The sequence below is a fragment of the Hordeum vulgare genome, chromosome 3H (genome assembly GCF_904849725.1).
Source record: "Hordeum vulgare subsp. vulgare chromosome 3H, MorexV3_pseudomolecules_assembly, whole genome shotgun sequence".
NCBI classification, from domain to species: Eukaryota; Viridiplantae; Streptophyta; class Magnoliopsida; order Poales; family Poaceae; genus Hordeum; species Hordeum vulgare.
In genome coordinates, this window is record NC_058520.1 from 465,599,452 (window position 1) to 465,617,230 (window position 17,779).

The window sequence follows — 17,779 nt, forward strand, 5'->3', positions numbered from 1 at the left end:
AGTAAACTCGCGCACGCACGCACGTACGCTCAGATCCGGGCGCATGCAGGCGCCACACGACGCCAGGCGATCCATCATCAGCAGCCGCGTCACACGACGCATGTGTCTATGGCGCCACGCACCGCTCCATCCAGCCCTCCAAAACCGCCGCGCGCGCCCCCACGTCGTCGATCGGTTTCCTCCTCCCCGTCCCCCGTCACCGCCTATATAAACCGCCATGCGCGCGCCCGATCCGAGCACACAACCGACTCGCTCGCTCGCTCGCCCGCCCGACGCACGTACGCGCAGACAGCCGCAGATAACCCACACTCCTCCGCTCCGCCTTGGTCTTGGTCTGCTCCCCTCCCGCCGCTAAGCGCTAATTAACACAGCCCATAATTAGGCGAGAGAGGAGATCAGCCACACACCCGACTGGACCGCGCTCTTCCCTCTCTCGCTCGCCTGCTCCGTCCCCCATTGGCGACTCACTCTGCTCCAACCGGCGCTCTCCGGATCCACCACCGTACGCAAGACGCGCGATCGATCTGGGCACGCACGTAGTGACATGGGGACGGCGTCCGGCGACGACGGTCAGCACATGACGCACCACCAGGGCGGCGGCGGAGGGGAGCGGGTGAACCTGTCCGCGAGGCGGCCCTTCTCGGAGGCGCTGCGGTCGGGCCTCGCCGAGACCTTCTTCCCGGACGACCCGTTCCGCGGGTTCGGCGCGCTGCCGCCGGCGGAGCGGGCGTGGGGCGCGCTCAAGTACTTCGTGCCGGCGCTGGAGTGGGTGCCCCACTACGGCCTCGACAAGTTCAAGTTCGACCTCCTCTCCGGCCTCACCATCGCCAGCCTCGCCATCCCGCAGGGCATCAGCTACGCCGGCCTCGCCAACCTCCCGCCCGTCATCGGCCTCTGTACGTTCTTTGGATCCATCGCACACGGGCGGTTGAGATTAATTTGGACGTATATACATATACGGTTGCGTTTTGCATGCGCGCCAACTAAAACTAATCGCCGTCGGGATTAACCGTGTACTCGATCCATATATGGGTGTTAATTTCCAGATTCGAGCTTCGTGCCGCCGCTGCTGTACGCGGTGTTCGGGAGCTCCAACAACCTGGCGGTGGGCACGGTGGCGGCGGCGTCCCTGCTGCTGGCGTCCATCATCGAGGGCGAGGTGTCGCCGGAGGACAACCCGGAGCTCTACCTGCAGCTCTTCTACACCTCCGCCTTCTTCACCGGCGTCTTCCAGACCGCCCTAGGCGTCTTCAGGTATGTAATACATGTACCGCGCCGCCACTCTACTGCCGGCCGGTGCACTACGTCGCCATGGTCGTTGATTGTTAATCCCCAAATGAATCATCAGTCCGTTACATGCGAGGATTCATTGGTCGGCCAGTGTGGTTTTAACTAACTGTGGGCTTTGGGTTGGTGAAGATTAGGGCTGATAGTGGACTTCCTGTCGCGGTCGACGATCACGGGGTTCATGGGCGGCACGGCGATGATCATCATAATGCAGCAGCTCAAGGGGCTTCTGGGGATGAAGCATTTCACCCCCAAGACCGACCTCATCTCCGTCCTAGGCTCCATCTTCAAATACAGACACGAGGTAACCCTTTAATTCGGTCCGTCATCCCATCCCACGTACTCTACTACCAGTGCGCACTTCTCCCTCTGCCGCCGCCAGCACTGGAGAAGGAAGACTGCTGCTTTGCCACAACTCTATTGTCCAGGGAGGCTTGTTCTGGTCCGGTGGTTCCTGTCCCATTTTTAGTGCTCCCTCTACTTGATGCCCAATGAATGTATATACGTATTATAATACCACAAGTAGCATGCAGCCGCACCCTAGGAACCAGAAAGGGGTGACTGCGCTAGTCTATCGGAAGGGAGTTGATGCCGTAACCGCCCATGGAACTTCTCCCAGGAATAACCGTGTATAACAAGAAAAGAAAAATACTCCTCCCATGTTCTAGGAATAACCGCGTATTATTTTCTCGAATTAAATTAGCTTTTTAATCTATTAAGTAGAGGAGGATAACTTTTTATCGTTTGAAATAGTAACAAGAAATAAAATTGACGAACAAACAAAGAATATTAGCAGTATTTGCGTCTGCATAGGAAATGTCCTGCTCATGCTCATTTTGGACAGACCTGTGTGACCACGTTCATGATGATTGTCACAGATGGTGCCCATTTGTGCACACGAGAAGTCGACGTGTAGCACTGGCACGTTGTTGCTTTTGAAAGAAACGATCTCTGATGGTAACTGCAGTAGCCATCCATGGGATCCTCAACTGAACTATCTCTGTTTCCTCTTTGTTTTTTTCCTAGTGGAGATGGCAGAGTGCACTTCTCGGCATATGCTTCATCCTCTTCCTGCTCTCCAGTAAGCATCTGGTAAGTGGGGATTTTCTTTTACTTGGACGGTACTCGAATCCAGTCAAAAGTATATGTTGCTACCACAATCGCTGCTGATTTTCCTTTTTTTTAAGTGTTATTAGTATTTTTTTTTCTTCTAATAATAATTTGCAAAATTTCAGAGAAAGAAAATGCCGAATTTGTTCTGGGTGTCGGCCATCGCGCCGTTCATGGTTGTCGTCATCGGAGGCGTCTTTGATTTCCTTGTTCACGGTGATGAGCACGGCATCCCAATTGTAGGTCACCTTCCATTTTTTACTTTTATGTATGCTCTTAATTAAGACTTGAGAGCCAAGATCTATTTCAGTTTCTGCCTAACTGCACGGTGTCTTTGTTCGCTGCTGCGTGCAACAGGTTGGCGACCTCAAGAAAGGGATCAATCCCATCTCCATTTCACAGTTGAAGTTCGATGGCAAGCACGTAGGGATAGCTGTGAAAGCAGGACTCTTGTCTGGGATCCTAGCACTCGCGGTACGCTTGATCATCACGAATTTTACATTGTTTTCGCCACGCCAAGCATTTCTCATTTCTCTATGTTGATCATTTTCAGGAAGGAATAGCCGTGGGACGAAGCTTGGCCATGATCAAGAACGAACAGATCGACGGTAATAAGGAGATGATTGCGTTCGGCATGATGAACATCGTCGGTTCTTTCACCTCCTGTTACCTCACCACAGGTACTTATTATTACGATTATAAACTAGCTGGCCAGCCTCTGCAGGTTCTGTTCAGAGAGCGATATGTATTGTCTGAATCTGTGACTGCTGGCAATGACACTGTGTTTGTTGTACTACGTTCCAGGGCCCTTCTCCAAGTCGGCGGTGAACTTCGACGCCGGGTGCAAGACGCCCATGTCGAACGTGGTGATGTCGGTGTGCATATTGCTGGTGCTACTGTTCCTGGCTCCTCTGTTCAAGTACACTCCACTGGTGGCCCTCTCTTCCATCATCATAGTCGCCATGATCGGGCTGATCAAGGTCAAGGAGTTCATCCACCTCTACAGGATCGACAAGTTCGACTTCTGCATCTGCATGGTCGCTTTCTTGGGCGTCATCTTCTTCACCATGGTCATCGGCCTCAGCGCATCAGTAAGAATCTCATGCTGCTTTCTACCTTAATTATCACCATTTTTCAGCTAGTGCCGTGCTGACCATGTTTCCCTGCACAGTGTTTATTGATTTGCAAACAACATTTCTTTGCATTTGCAGGTAGGCTTGTCTGTGCTCAGAGCATTGCTGTACGTGGCTAGGCCAGCAACATTCAAGCTCGGAACCATAAGGGGGACCGAGGTCTTTCGCGACGTAAAGCAATACCCGAATGCCAAGAGCGTCCCCAACATCCTCGTCTTGCAGCTGGGCTCTCCTATATACTTCGTAAACGCAGGCTACCTGCGAGAGAGGTGAGCACAACGGCGTGCATTTACGCTTTGGATCGTAACTATCTATCGCGTGACGAGGTGTTAACTGCCACGGTGCCTTGTAGGATTTTGAGATGGGTTGAAGACGAGGAGCACATTTGCAAGGGGCACGGGCAAGACTTGCAATGCCTGGTTCTTGATCTTGGTGGTAAGTAACATCTAACCCTCCCAGTTCATCTGTTTTATTCAGGCGTTGATCATTAACTTGACATAACTGCACACGGCAGGCGTGACTTCCATCGACAACACGGGAATCGGAATGCTAGGAGAAGTTCACAAGAGCCTGGGCCGGAAGGGGATCAAGGTAAACCAAACCCCCATCACATACGAACGCTGAATGTTTAGTTTCAAAATTTTGATGTGGTGCTCTTGGTGATTTTCAGATAGCTCTGGCGAATCCTGGGCTGCAGGTGACGGAGAAGCTGGTGATTTCAGGGTACATCAAGGATACCGTTGGAGAGGAGAGCGTGTTCCTGACCATCACGGAGGCCATCACATCTTGCCGGTACGAGCTGCAGATGTTCAGAAGCAAGGAGGGAGGGAGCGAAGTATAGCAGCGTTTAGCAGGTGTTGCTGTAGATATTGTGGTGTGGCACAAGGCAGGAAGAAGAAGATGCATAAGTAGTAGAAGAAGGTTCAGAACTGCGAGCAAAGACGAATGATCCGATCGCATGGATTGGGTGCCTGGTGCCTGGATGGATCATGGATGGACTCTGGATGTGCTGGAAACTTTATCAGGGTAGGTTCAAGGTCCTTGTGAGGGCTTTGGGCCTTGGGGGAGAAAATAGTGCTCTGTTCTTGTGTATAGACCAGTTTAGATTTCTCAGAGGTTACACCGAACCTCACAGATTCGCTTGTACTGTAGAATTCATAAGAAAAGATTGTTGCATTGCTAGATGAATAAATCATACTTCCTCTGCTACAAAGTGATGGAGGAAGCCATGCATCTATGTACCAATAATATATTAGTAGTATAGATGGGTTTATATTTCACTGCAAGATTAATAAGCAAATTTGGATCTCGTTATGTTGCAGTTGTTTTTTACTCGTTAGCTTATTTGGATCTCTTCTTTGTGCAAACTTTTCTCCAGCAATCATATGGGAGCGCGGGGTAAAATACGTCCTGGCCTGACTTCAGCAAATTACGTTTTTCTCATTGATTGATCATATATATATATATATATATAACGACAGGCACATGCTCAAGTTCATAACCAGGAGTCCAGGACAGGAAACGTTCAAAGTGGCAGGACATTCACTCATAACAAGCTAGTACTATGAAGGAAGGATGGCATGACATTATTTATTCTACTACAGTAGTTATTATGCATTCTCAGCCTGGGGTGTGGCCGAATATTTCTTCTCCAGCAGCCCAGCTCTCATGCAGCTGTTTCCTCTCCAGCGCCGTCGGCCTCTCCGAGGTTGCGACCACCGGCTGCGAAGGCCGCACCCATGTCTGCCAGGATTCAGCAGAGAGATGATCAGCCAAAGAAACAGTTAATCTAACCTAAATTTGCATAGAACATGTGGCATAAGCTCGAAGATGGGGATGAAGGAGAACTCACCGGGGCCAACACGGTGCCTGCAGCCCGCCTTGGGGCAGCCATGGTTGAAGTCAGCTTGCAGTTCTTGAAGGATTTCAGGATGCAGTGGTCTTCTTCCAGGCCTGGATGGTTGCTCTTGCACCTGCGGTACTCGTCGCAGTGGCAGCATCGGAATGGGAAATCCCCAAGGGTCCCCTGGACCGCGAGGAAGGAGATCAGCATGGCCAGGACCAGGGCCTTCCCACCGCGAGCCGCCATTGCGCGCTCGAGCTCGCAAGTCACACTGGGACTGGGAGAGTGCTACTGGTAGTGATAGTGGTAGGGGGTGGGGGTCTGGATGGTGTGCAGCGGGCGCCTGAATTTATAGCACAGCGACGTCCTACTGTTCAACCCTGCGACTCTATTCAGCTTCGCGGACTGATCGACCGGCGGGCGTCGGATCCCCGATCAACGGCAGATGGCGGCGATGCACCGCGCTACCTTTTACTAGTCGTTCAGCGGAAGAGAGTAGGTGACACGTGGTAAGGGCAGGGCGTCCATGGTTACCAGCTTTAGCATCACTAGGCTGGCATACAGCCTCTGATCTGAATGCCACAGGCGAACGCATGAAGTGGACGCGTAACTGAAGAACAGCTCATGAACGGCCAGTTTTAGCCAGATAGGTGCACATTTTAGCAGTATCCCAAGGATCAGACGTATCCTAGAAGCAGGTGGACGGACGAAATGGCCTGGACGCATCGATGGGTACGTACGTGATAATGCTCTGCCTAATCTAGTCTAATCTAACCTGCATGTTACAAGAGGTTTCCGGTTTCAGTATGGTTGTGAACCGGCGATCACTGATGGATGCCTTGCGTGTGGTTCACTGAAATGAGCTGAGTCACGATCGGCCGATTTTGTACTACTCCAGCACTACACCGTACTGGCAGGTGCAGGTTGTTTGAGTAAACACTGGTTTTGTCTTTTGCTGAGTCACGTCTTTTTTGAAATCCAGTTGCTGAGCCCATCTTCTGTGAGGGTCTTCTTTTTAGTTTACCAGCATAGGAGAATGCGCCAAGTTACCACAGCGCCTGAACCAATTTGATCTGTTTTTTTTTAGAAAGAAGGGGTAGGCCCCGCGTTAAATTAACGATGCTTGTCCCGACATTAAATTAATAATGCTCTGATAAATTGAAAATGGCAAAGGTACATGGTAGATGGTGCTGAGATAACAACTTAGAGCATGGTTAATAGTATAGCCAACTGCTGACTATAAGCCATTTTATAGCTCATCTTATAGCTAGCTTGTACAATAGTGAGCTATAAAAGAGTACTACTTTTATCATATATGGCTCATCTTTCATTCTCATAAAGCATCTAAGAGCACGTGCTAGAGCTGGCTCTTCACGAAGAGCCCGCTTTCCTTCTCTCTCCTCTTCTCTCTCATCCAAGTCAGCAAAAATATAGTATTTTAATCCTTACGGCCTGCTGACTGTACCTTATTGTACTTGCTCTTACAAGACTTCGAACGATTATAACACACCAAAAAAATAATAGAAAACACATCTTAATTGTGGCCCTCATCCACCAAGGCAAGAATCCAATAGGGTCGTGGGAGCGAGAAAATATGAAACAAACAAAATGTAAGAGGGAGCTCATGTCGTCGTCATCCATGGAGTGGCCGAATTAAAACAAGTATGCCGTCGAAGAGGACCTACAAACCATCTCGCCCTGGCTCAAAGGACGACAAATTGTCGTTGACGGGTCTGCCCACCTAGAGCTCAAACATAAGCAGGCGACACAACCGCTAGGGAACATAAACCAAGCACGATGAACCACCCATACCAAGGTCGTCGCAAAATATACAACATCACGGGCCATGAAAAAGCAGGACAAGCTAAGGTAAGTGACCGGAGTGATGCAAGGAAGCGATAACGGAGGAGAGTTGTCGTCGAAGCAAGAACCTAAGGATGTGTTTGGTAGAGTGCATGAAGCATGCATGGGCTCAAAAGTTCCCTTTTCGATACACTTTTGGGTGTTTGGTAACCTGCATGGGGTCTTTTCAGCATGTACGAACTCAGTCCAAATACTTTCTTAGCATGCACGAAGAAAAAACACCCCAACAATCGTTTGCTGGTCAACATGCATCAACGAAGCCAACGACAATGTGTTTTAAAAAATTATTTTAATAAAATGTTCATAATACCAAAAATTGTTCAGATTAAAAAAACAGATTTTGAAAATTTGCAGAAACTGTCCAGATTTTCAAAAATTGTTAAAATCTTCAAAAGAGTACAAAATTTCATTTTTAAAAAATTCAAAAACTGTTTGGAATTTTTAAAATTTTAAATTAAAAAAAAAATCAGATTTTCAATTTTTCCCATGTTTCAATGTTTTTGACATTTTTGAGAAGTTTTGTTTACTTAGTGCTTGTTCGGAAGCTCTCCTGCATCGTAACTCCGCTCCGCGCGAGGAGCTGGGTTCGAGCCGCTCCCTGCAATTGTGTTGGCGCTTTCTCCACTCCGGGAGTTGCGGTTGGGGAGCGGAGAGTATCCGAACATGGCCTTAGTTGAAAATATCGGTTGCTACATTACCAACCGGCAAGTCTTAACAGATGCAAGCCACCAAACAAAGTCTTAGCTTTGGTCATTTTTTTGACATTTGGAGAAGTTTTGTTTACTTAGCTTAGCACGTATCGGCTCATACACTGCTACCAAACAATAACAAATGCATGTGCTCAGCATCAGTGGCGGAGCTATGTGGTAAGCTGCTGGGCCATGGCCCCCCAGCTTTGATCAAAGTTGTGAAGGTTTTTTTTGGGGAGAGAACGATTAGGGAGAGTAGAGTCTTTTGGCCCCCCAAAACATCCATATTTATGTTTGGCCCCTCCAAGAGATATTGCCTAGCTCCGTCAGTGCTCAGCCTGTCTACAATCAACATGTATGAGAAGAGAACAACCATGCTAGGTTGAGAATGCTACCAAACACACCCTAAGCATTGCAGGATACCCACTACTGACAGTCCAGCACACTCATTGCCCCCTCATCCCACAGCTACACCTTTAAGAAGGGAACAACTTCGAAGCGCGGCCACCGCCAAAGCCTATGATTTGCGTTTTCAACCAGGATTTCGGAAGAAAGGAAAGGGGGTCCTCAATAGCACCTCCAAGGAGGGAGGTGACATCCGTGGACGTCACCGTCATTGTGGGCACCCACAAGACAAGGTTTTCTCCCAGAACCCTAACCCTGTCGGTGAATACTCACAACATATGCCATAGGTAGGCTAAAGTCGGTGAGAACCGAAGGGACAAAGGAGGGCGCTGGGAACGAGGTTGGTACAAGCATGGAACGCACAATGTACCCAGGTTCAGGGCTCCCCGTAGAGATAAGACCCCTAGTCCTGCCGGAGTGTATGATGTATATGGATGGATTACAAGGTTGCTCCTGGAGCTGTGTTGAGGAGGAGGAAGAGGGGAACAGTCGGCTCGTCTCTGCCTCTCTCTGTGTGGTTGGTGGGTGTGAAGTGTTGTTCGACCGACCCTCTGCATGGAGGGTGACCGGAGGGTTTTATAGACGAACCCACCGGCCATCAATATGGATAAAGGGTACAAGAGTGGGACCCGGCTGGCAGTCTCGCTGGCTGGCCAGGGGGCCCACGAGGGTCTTGTCTTGTCGCTTGAGGGGCCCGCCGGCTGCATGGTCTCGTCTGGCAGTGGGACCCGCCGGCTGGCCAATGAAGCTCTCGCGTAAGGTTGACGCCGAGCATGCGCTGTGCATCGAGCGTCGTCCAGCGAGATTCGTCATGGGCAGGTTGTACGACTGCCTCCACTGTTCCCCACGCCGAGTGCAGTAATGGAGTGGGAGTTTGACGATCCGACACTATGCTAGGTGATGGATTAGAGCCGGGGTAGGTCAGCGGCATGGCCGCCGACGCTCGTACCTGCCGGGCACTCCGATCCAGTACCTTTACTGACGCGTATCTGCTTTTAATCGTAAGGTCTCATCATGACCTACGATCTGATGTGACTTGAGATCTCCGGCCGGCTAGCCTGCTTGGCTAGCCGGCTTGGGCACGGCCGCCTCGTTCCTAGCCGGCTGGCTTGGCCAAGACGGCCAGGAAGAGGTAGCCGTCTCGCCTCTAGCCAGTAGGGGTTGCCTAGCCGGCCAGAGAGTTGGCCGCCTCGTCCTCCAGCCGACAGGCGCAGCCTAGCCGACCAGAAGACTTGGGCCTTGGAAAACTGTACTTGGTCATTCCCTTTGGGCAGGAAATGAAGGAGCAGGCTCGATGAGCCTACCCCGGGGTTATCCCCCGACAAACCCTACCCACGAGCCAACACCACTGGAAACTGGGAAAATGAAAAAGAAAACGAAAGGAAAGGTTTTTGTGAAGCACTATGAACAGAAATAGAACAAGAAGATCATAAATAGAAAAAACAAAAAGGGAAAACGGAAATGAAAATAAAATAAGAAAATTAAAACAAAAAGGATCAATTTTTAAAATAAAATGAGCAAAGGAAAACAATTTTTTTTTTAAATTGCTTATAATTTTAAAATATACAAAGCATTATACAAAAAAACTCATGTATTCAAAAAATATTCAAGTAATTAAAACTAAAAAAGATAAAGATAGAAACAAGGAAGATAAAAAAGGGGAAAATAAAATAAACAAAATCAAAGAAGAAGAAAAATAAATAATATAACTTGATTGAAAACCATAGTATAAAAACAATAAACAAATTATTTCTTTTTGGCTTTCTGGCCTAACAACCTGACCAATATTCAATATGCTATTGTACCGTGTTAAAAAAGCATTCTCTTTCCAAGCAACCCTCAATCAAAAGAAAAGAAAAACTTCCCTATCTTAAGAATTTGATCTTGTGCCCTTGTTCATCTTCAGATAGCTCTGGCGAATCCTAGGCTGCAGGTGTCGGAAAAACTGGTACTGTCAGGGTACATCAAGGACACCATAGGGGAGGAGAACGTGTTTCTGACCATCACATCTGCTGGCACGAGCTGCAGAGGTCGAGAAGCAAGGAGGCACGGAGCGAAGTATAGCAGCCTTTAGGAAGTGCAGCTGTAGATATTGTGGTGTGGCACAAGGCAGGAAGAAGAAGATGCATGCGTGGAGATTCAGAGCTGCGGGGAAACATGAACTATTCGGTCACATGGATCGTGTGCCTGGATGCTCCCTGCATGTGCTGAAAACTGTACCAGGAAAGGATTCGGGATATAATTTTTTTTGTATCAGGTTGACATTGTAGAATTCGTAAGAGAGGAGAGAACTGTTCGATTACTAGATGAACAAATGTTATACTTCCTCTGCAAGTGATGGAAGAGGCCATATAAATGGGTTTATCTTTTACTGCATCAACGTTCTCCGAAATATCTTTTAAAAAGAGAAAAAGGTTCTTCGAAAAAGCAGTAAGAGAACTAATCCAACAGATTGCCTCGAAAAAGGAAAAAAGGACAATCCAAAAGCCAAGAGCATAACTCATCATAGAAACAACGTCTCTCCGTATGATCTTGCACCAAAAATTCCTTTTGGACGAGACTGCAAGCGAAGCACATCTCTCCATACGATATACGTACTATATAACAGAACTAATGTGCGTTGATAATTTGCTGCTTCTGTTTATACCTCACCCAGTATTCCTACCGAAACACGGGAACGAACGACGTACAGCTTGACCAGATATCAACACATGCTCGCGCGAACATTGCACACAAATAAAACTGGAAACAAGAGCAGCCGGATTCACAGTAGTAACCTCTTGAGTTTTGTGCATCATCAGTTCATCATGTTTTCAACACCCGTGGTGTATAACAAAATGACAAGCACGTGGTACGTACGTACTGAGTATTTATCAGGGCCGGGCCTACAAAATCCAGAACCCTGTGCGAAATTTAAAAATAAGGTCCTATTTTATAAAAAAATAAACTAAAGAATTACTATATTATATACATATATATATATATATATTACAGAAAAATTATAATTATATAACATAATGTCTTACATATTGAATATATAAAAACGTCATACCCATCCTCGCTAATAATTAATTAGAAAATAGGAATTAAAACTTAGGAGTCGAAACCGAAGTTAAGCGAAAAGAAAGACTCGATAAACACCTAGAGGCTGGAGGAGTCAGTCATCGAGCAATCCAACAAGACGATGTCAACGAGTTTAAATTTTAAGAGAGAAGGAAGGAAGGCAGCGAATTCCGATGATCGGACTGATTTAATGAGTAATAACGATTGAGAAGGGACGAGGCGAGAAGATTGGAGACGAGGGCGGACTCCATGGCTGGCTGCTCGTCGGGGCTGGTTGGCGGCTCCTTACCGAGAGTTCGAGACGGAGGGCGTGGGGCACGGGGCGCGGGGCGCGGGCGAAGAGACGAGGGTGCGAGCCATGAGAGGAGGCGACGATTCTTCAGTTCTTGGCCACGATCGATTCGAGAGTCCCTGCTGCGCCAGTTGCCCGATCCCGATCTTGTAAGGAATCCTGATCTGTGTAGCGGCATGATGAGGAGTCGAGGAGTGCGCTCGATCCACCCCTCTAGGCTGTAGCGATCCAGTCTTCAGCCCAACTCCAGTGCCACAAGGCCTAATAGCGCTAAGTTTATTTTTTCTTTTTTGTACTGGGCTTATATGAAAAATTGGGCCCTCCAAAATTTTGGGCCCTGTGCAGACCGTACTTTTCACACCACTGTAGGCCCGGCCCTGGTATTTATGTATATCTATAGTTATTAGTACCACAGCCAGAGATCTTGTACAGTGCATGACAGACTTTTACTACAAGAACGCTTTTATTTTAAAGAGTTTCTCGGCCTATAGCATGGCCAAACTGTGTCTGTCGTCCAAGTCTCCAGCCAGCCTCTCGCGGCCCTCATGGAGCTGCATCCTCTTCAGCGGTGTTGGACTCGCCGTGATGGGCACCCCCGGCAGGAGCAGCCATGTTGCCCTCAGCGAAGTTGAACTGGCTGTGATCGGCACCCTCGGCAGGAGCAGCCATGCTGCGCTCAGCGACGTTGAACTCGCCGTGATCGGCACCCCCGGCAGGAACGGCCATGCTACCCTCGTCTGTAAGTGTAAGCATTCAGCAGCAAACCACAGGTCAGACAAACAAACTTTCGGAAAACACACATACATATACTAGTATAATATGCAGTACATGCTCAGGCACCTGACACTGAGCTCTAACGCGGGAACGATATAACTCACCGGTGTTGACAGCATCGGCCAGTGGCATCACGGAAGGAGTGATCTTCGAGCACCTCCGATCAGTACATGTTGCGAGGCTTGTCATCACGCAGTGGAACTCCTTGGTACTGCTAGCTGGCGTGTGTAATAGGCACCCCTTGTGGAGGTGGCAGTAGCACGCGGCGAAATCAAACACCGGCGTTCCTTGGACCGCGAGGAAGGAGATCAGCATGGCCAGGACCAGGGCCTTCCCACCGCGAGCCGCCATTGCGCGATCGAGCTTGCAAGTCACACTGGGACTGGGAGAGTGCTACTGGTAGTGGTAGGAGGCCGAGGTGGGGATGTGGATGATGTGCAGGGGTGTGCAGCGGGCGCCTGAATTTATAGCCCAGCGACGCCGCACTGTTCACCCACTCAGTTTCGCGTACTGATCGATCGGTGCGCGTCGGATCCTCCATCAATGGTAGATGGCAGCGATGCGCCACACTAGCTTTGTTATTCGTACATGATTATTAGCACCAAATGTTCAAGTTGGATGCCCTTTTTACTTGTTATAAACGGGACAGAGTAGACGAGATGTCCCGTTATTCTGCTCTTCTTGGCAAGGGCAGGGCGTCCGTGGTTACTAGCTTTGGCACCACCAGGCAGGCATGCAACCTCTGAATGTCCATGAAGTGGACGCGTAACTGAAGAACAGCTCAGGAACGGCCAGTATTAGATCAGTGCACATTTTAGCGGTGTTACACGGACAGACGTATCCTAGAAGCAGGTGGACGGACGAAATGTCTTGGACGCATCGATGGGTGCGTACGTGATAATGTTCTGCCTAATCTAAATCTAACCTGCATGTTACAAGAGGCTTCTGGTTTCAGTATGGTTGTGGACTGGTGGTGATCACTCATAAATGGCTTGCGTGTGGTTCACTGAAATGAGCTGAGTGACGGCGTTAAACGCCTGCACTGCTGCACACACGGTCGCAATCGACCAATTTTGTACTGCTAACTCAGAAATTCTCTCTTGTCCGCTAATTAACTCAGAAATTAGTCCGCGAACAGGGACGCCAGAGCAGGCTATACAACGCAACCGCATACATTTCAAAAAAGGTTTGACTAAACCGGACGAAATTCATTCAAACAATTCGGATTTTCGTATAAGCCAAGCGAAAATCATTACATTTTGAACATTTTTTATATAAATTGAACGAAATTCATTACACTTTTTGACAATTTTTAACTAAACCCAATCTAAATGACCGTCGGCGGCCGTTCATCATGTCCGGCCATGAACCCCGAGAACTCATACTCCGTCTCTTGCCTTTGCCTTCTCCAGTTTAGCATCGACGCTCTCTAGCTCTACCATCGCCAGTGCTGTCTGGGTGGCTAATCCGTCGACGACGATCACCCCGCCAAGCTTAGCTTCAGCAGGAGGGAAAGAGTGATGGTCTTCTTTGGACTCGAGCGGCAGCGACCTACCATGCACTACTCTTCCTTGCTGCCGACAGTGTCCGTGAACGCATCAGCTTCGTGGTCGTGGCGGTGGGGCGCGGCTGTGGTGGAGCTGGCGATGTCCTCCTCGTCGTCGCTCTTGCCCACACCTCATCCGTCGCCTCATCGAACTCGAGTAGACGACTTCTAACTCCACCTAATGTTGGCGGTACAACCAACTGTCGCGGCAGATCTCATGGACAGAGTGGTAGAACTCGAGCAACGCCTCCAGCTCGGGCACGTCCACATCCAACACAGTGGATGTGCCGGCGGTGAGCAGCTCCTCCACACACCAATGCTCCTCAAGGAGATGGAGGTTGTAGGCCAGCTGGTCGGCCTACGCCTGCCGGAACTTGGCCTCCCGCTCCTTCCGCAACATTTCCATGTAGTGGGCATGGGCCATGCCGATGGTGATGCTCGCATGCAACGGCGAGGAGGGTAGCGTCGGCTGGTCCTTGATCGCGTCCTTCATTGGGACGTCATCGGGCCCCATCTGTGTGCCTGCATGTCATTCGACAACAATGTCTGCCATCTCCCTCTTCTTCTCGGATGAGAGGTTGTCCTAGAGGGATTTGGAGCATGAGGAGGCCATGGCGGACATGGTGCATTGAGGAGAAAGGAACCGGAGGAGGATGACCAAGGATGAGGCCGGTGATGGAGTTATAGAGTGGGGCGGGTGGCAATGGGTTATGTCAGGTGGTTAATGGTGGGCGGCAGACACACAGACGGGTTGCACCGGAGTAGGTTTCTTGGCAACCCCATACCATTAATGTAGGCCAACGAATTGATGGGGTGTCGTTTGAACAAGGAGCGGTTGCCTGCATCGGGAAGCGGTGTGAGCGGCACTCTCTCAGCCGACGCACCGCATCAATGCCAACAACACTAAGAGATCATGTCCGCTCTGGACGGGCATGAATGTGACACTGACGCTATGAAGCGGTGATGTTCATTTCGGCCGGGAAGCATGCACGGGCGAGGGACAATTTAAGGGTGAGCCGGCGCAGTCAAAAGCAGGCATGGCAGTAGTCTGGACGCCCGCAACCCTCCCCCCCACTTTGTCTCCGGTTTGCGTGGAAAGGCACATCTAGACCACTCAGTGGACTGATGCAGGACCGCGTTGTATGGTAAAACACGTCCAAACCACGTGACCCGGATGTATGTGGGCGATTTGAGGGTCAACACTGGAGATGCCCTGATAGAACGTTACACCATACTAGTAGGTGCTAATTCTGTTTAGGTGCAAGTCCTTTATTTTCATGAACATACAAAGGGTCATGTATCCTTTCGTTGTTAAAAGTGAAGTTAGAAGAACACAACCTTCTATCTTTTTTCTCTCGGGATATCGTTTTTTGGAGCTGGTGTTGGTTTGAGGGGTCCCGAGGTCGAGTGGCGTGGTTTTCGAAGTCGAAGGCGGTTGGTGTCGACGGCATGGTGTAGTGGGGTCTCGATGATGGATCATGATGATGGACGAGCACAAGGCGGTGGCGCTATCTGCATCATGGTGGCATTGACGACAGTCCTGACAAGGTCGTTTCATTTATCACAGCTCCGAAGATGGGTTCGCGAAAGACACCAACGACGACTTTGGGAGCATGCACATGCAATGTACGCTAAGGGTTCTTCGATTTTAGATGATGTGTGTAGGGATGAGTTCAGGGCAAGTGGCCTTGGTAATAACCACCATTATCATCAACCTTGTAGGTGGAGCAAACTTTGTCGCATAGAAGGCGGATTCTGAAGGAGTGATGTTTTAACTTGTATAAGGCATTGTTGAATAATATAATAAATATGATTTTGTGCATCACCCGATGTGGAGCTCGTGGTTCAACCTCCTTTTCAAAATGTAGAAGAAGAATACAACCTTGGTGGTGGATCTCAACAATATAAAGCGGAAAGGGACATAAGCCCCCTCCTTGTTATCTCAGAGAGTCACAAAGGTAACTCGGTCAAGAACCCAAGTTTCCTCATCATCGCCCCCCTCATCCAGTCCCTCCCCCCTCTTCCATGACTGACATCATTGGGCGAAGCCCACCGGAGGCGGGTGCAGCGGGTGCAACCCCCATGAGGCTCCCACGGCCCACACAATCACTCATTAAATGTCACCAACTTGCCTCGTGTTGCCGCTCCTCTCTATGTCAGTGTTCCCTCTATGTCTCCCAAGCGCGTCTCGGACCAAGGGTTCCCCGAGTCAGAAGGTGTAAACATCTCTACATCGTTTCCTCCTTGGGGACATCATCTTGGATTGTTATGCTTCGGGACTCACCTTAGCTTTGACTCGGCATACCTTTGTCCTAGGCAACTCACTGGAGCTTGCCTGGATGTCCTGGGATAGCCTCGGCGACACGCTGCCCTTTGACTTCGGTGATAGAACATCGGGTATAGCACCCTCTGGTATCGGTGGTGTGTCGCCTTTCGGCTTCTCTAGTGGCACGACGATGCCTCTGCATGAACATGGGTATTTGATGTGTTTCATTTGTGCCATTGATGCTCATTGGCATGCTTGAACTTTGGTGTCTGCTTTCTAATAGGGTTACGGTACATGGTGGCCCGGATGACATTTACGTGGACATCTTGGGGTAGCCTTGGCGGCACGCTGGTCTTCAACCTTGATGGCGGTACACCGGTGTCGTGCCCTTTGGTCTTGGTGGCGCATTGACTCTGAACTTTGTCGGTGGCACACCGCTATCACCAAACAAACTCAACCATCTGATATCATTCATTTGTGTGAGTGGTGTTCCCTTGCAAGTTGTTATTTTGGTTATTGTTTTCTTGCCTAGGCCGGCCTTGTGGTTCTTTGTCAGTTGTGGAACGTGCCGCTCTGAGAAGCTCGCTATCGTGGTATAGGCTATGGGGTGTTTCGGTTGGTTAGATAATATGAAGGAAACATGATGACTATATTGTTACTTGATTTATACAACAAAGATTCATAGAAAAAAAGAATAATAGGAAGGAAACATGATGATAGACATGCAGGAAATTCAGAGTTTCTGAAAAATAGATGCATGTAGAATGAGTGTAGGAAATAGTGAATCATGAGCTATTTTGCTCCAGCCAAAAAGGCTAGTGGCAGCCGCTCTCAACATATATTGAATGCTCCAAATTCCAGTAACACACCCTTCTTTAGCCATCGCATAAGTATTACCTTTATAAGTTTTAGAATGTAGCACATTTTGATGAAGACAGTGAAAACAACAAATGATAACAAACTAAAAAAACAAAGTACAAACCTTGGGAAGCAACAATATGTTTTCCTTCATGAATCTCTCCACGGTGGATCGCTTCAGCAGGATGAACAATCCCACATATTGTTTTTTGAAGAAACACAAGAAGACAAAATAGAACTGCACCAAGGGTCAGCCTTGAGCCCTTATATGTTTACCCTGGTGATGGTTGAGGTCACAAGGGATATACAAGGAGATATCCCATGGTGTATGCTCTTTGCGGATGATGGGGTGGTAGTCATTGAAGTCTAACGGGGGTCAATAGGATGTTAGAGCTATGGAGATAAACCTTGGAATCGAAAGGTTTTAGACTTAGTAGAAGTAAAACGACATGAGGTGTGATTTCAGTACTACTAGGCGTGAGGAGGAGGAGGATGTTAGTCTTGAAGGGAGGGTGGTGCCTTAGAAGGACACCTTTCGATATTTGGGGTCAATGCTGCAGAAGAATGGGGATATCGATGAAGAGTGAACCATCGAATAAAAGCCTGATGGTTGATGTGGCGCCAAGATTTTGGCATTCTCTGTAACAAGA

At 48.9% G+C, this 17,779-nt stretch overlaps 3 protein-coding genes across 3 annotated transcripts; 1 reads left to right on the plus strand and 2 right to left on the minus strand.

The window, feature by feature from the left end:
• The first annotated feature begins 240 nt into the window (after window positions 1–240).
• Window positions 241–4,844, plus strand: LOC123444289 (probable sulfate transporter 3.5). Its single transcript, XM_045120967.1, has 12 exons — window positions 241–896; window positions 1,047–1,254; window positions 1,420–1,591; window positions 2,314–2,379; window positions 2,523–2,636; window positions 2,755–2,871; window positions 2,951–3,077; window positions 3,202–3,488; window positions 3,609–3,799; window positions 3,883–3,965; window positions 4,045–4,121; window positions 4,201–4,844. Exons 1-12 carry the CDS (start codon window positions 545–547, stop codon window positions 4,369–4,371), a joined length of 1,965 nt encoding a protein of 654 aa, XP_044976902.1. The 5' UTR covers window positions 241–544; the 3' UTR covers window positions 4,372–4,844.
• A 203-nt stretch (window positions 4,845–5,047) lies between these two features.
• On the minus strand, window positions 5,048–5,683 carry LOC123444291. Its single transcript, XM_045120969.1, has 2 exons — window positions 5,383–5,683; window positions 5,048–5,273 (listed from the first exon to the last, which is right to left on the minus strand). The coding sequence occupies exons 1-2, from the start codon at window positions 5,617–5,619 to the stop codon at window positions 5,151–5,153; spliced, it is 360 nt and encodes a 119-aa protein (XP_044976904.1). The 5' UTR covers window positions 5,620–5,683; the 3' UTR covers window positions 5,048–5,150.
• Window positions 5,684–12,069: 6,386 nt separating this feature from the next.
• LOC123444290 lies at window positions 12,070–12,916 on the minus strand. Its single transcript, XM_045120968.1, has 2 exons — window positions 12,564–12,916; window positions 12,070–12,422 (listed from the first exon to the last, which is right to left on the minus strand). Exons 1-2 carry the CDS (start codon window positions 12,808–12,810, stop codon window positions 12,229–12,231), a joined length of 441 nt encoding a protein of 146 aa, XP_044976903.1. The 5' UTR covers window positions 12,811–12,916; the 3' UTR covers window positions 12,070–12,228.
• Window positions 12,917–17,779: the final 4,863 nt, after the last annotated feature.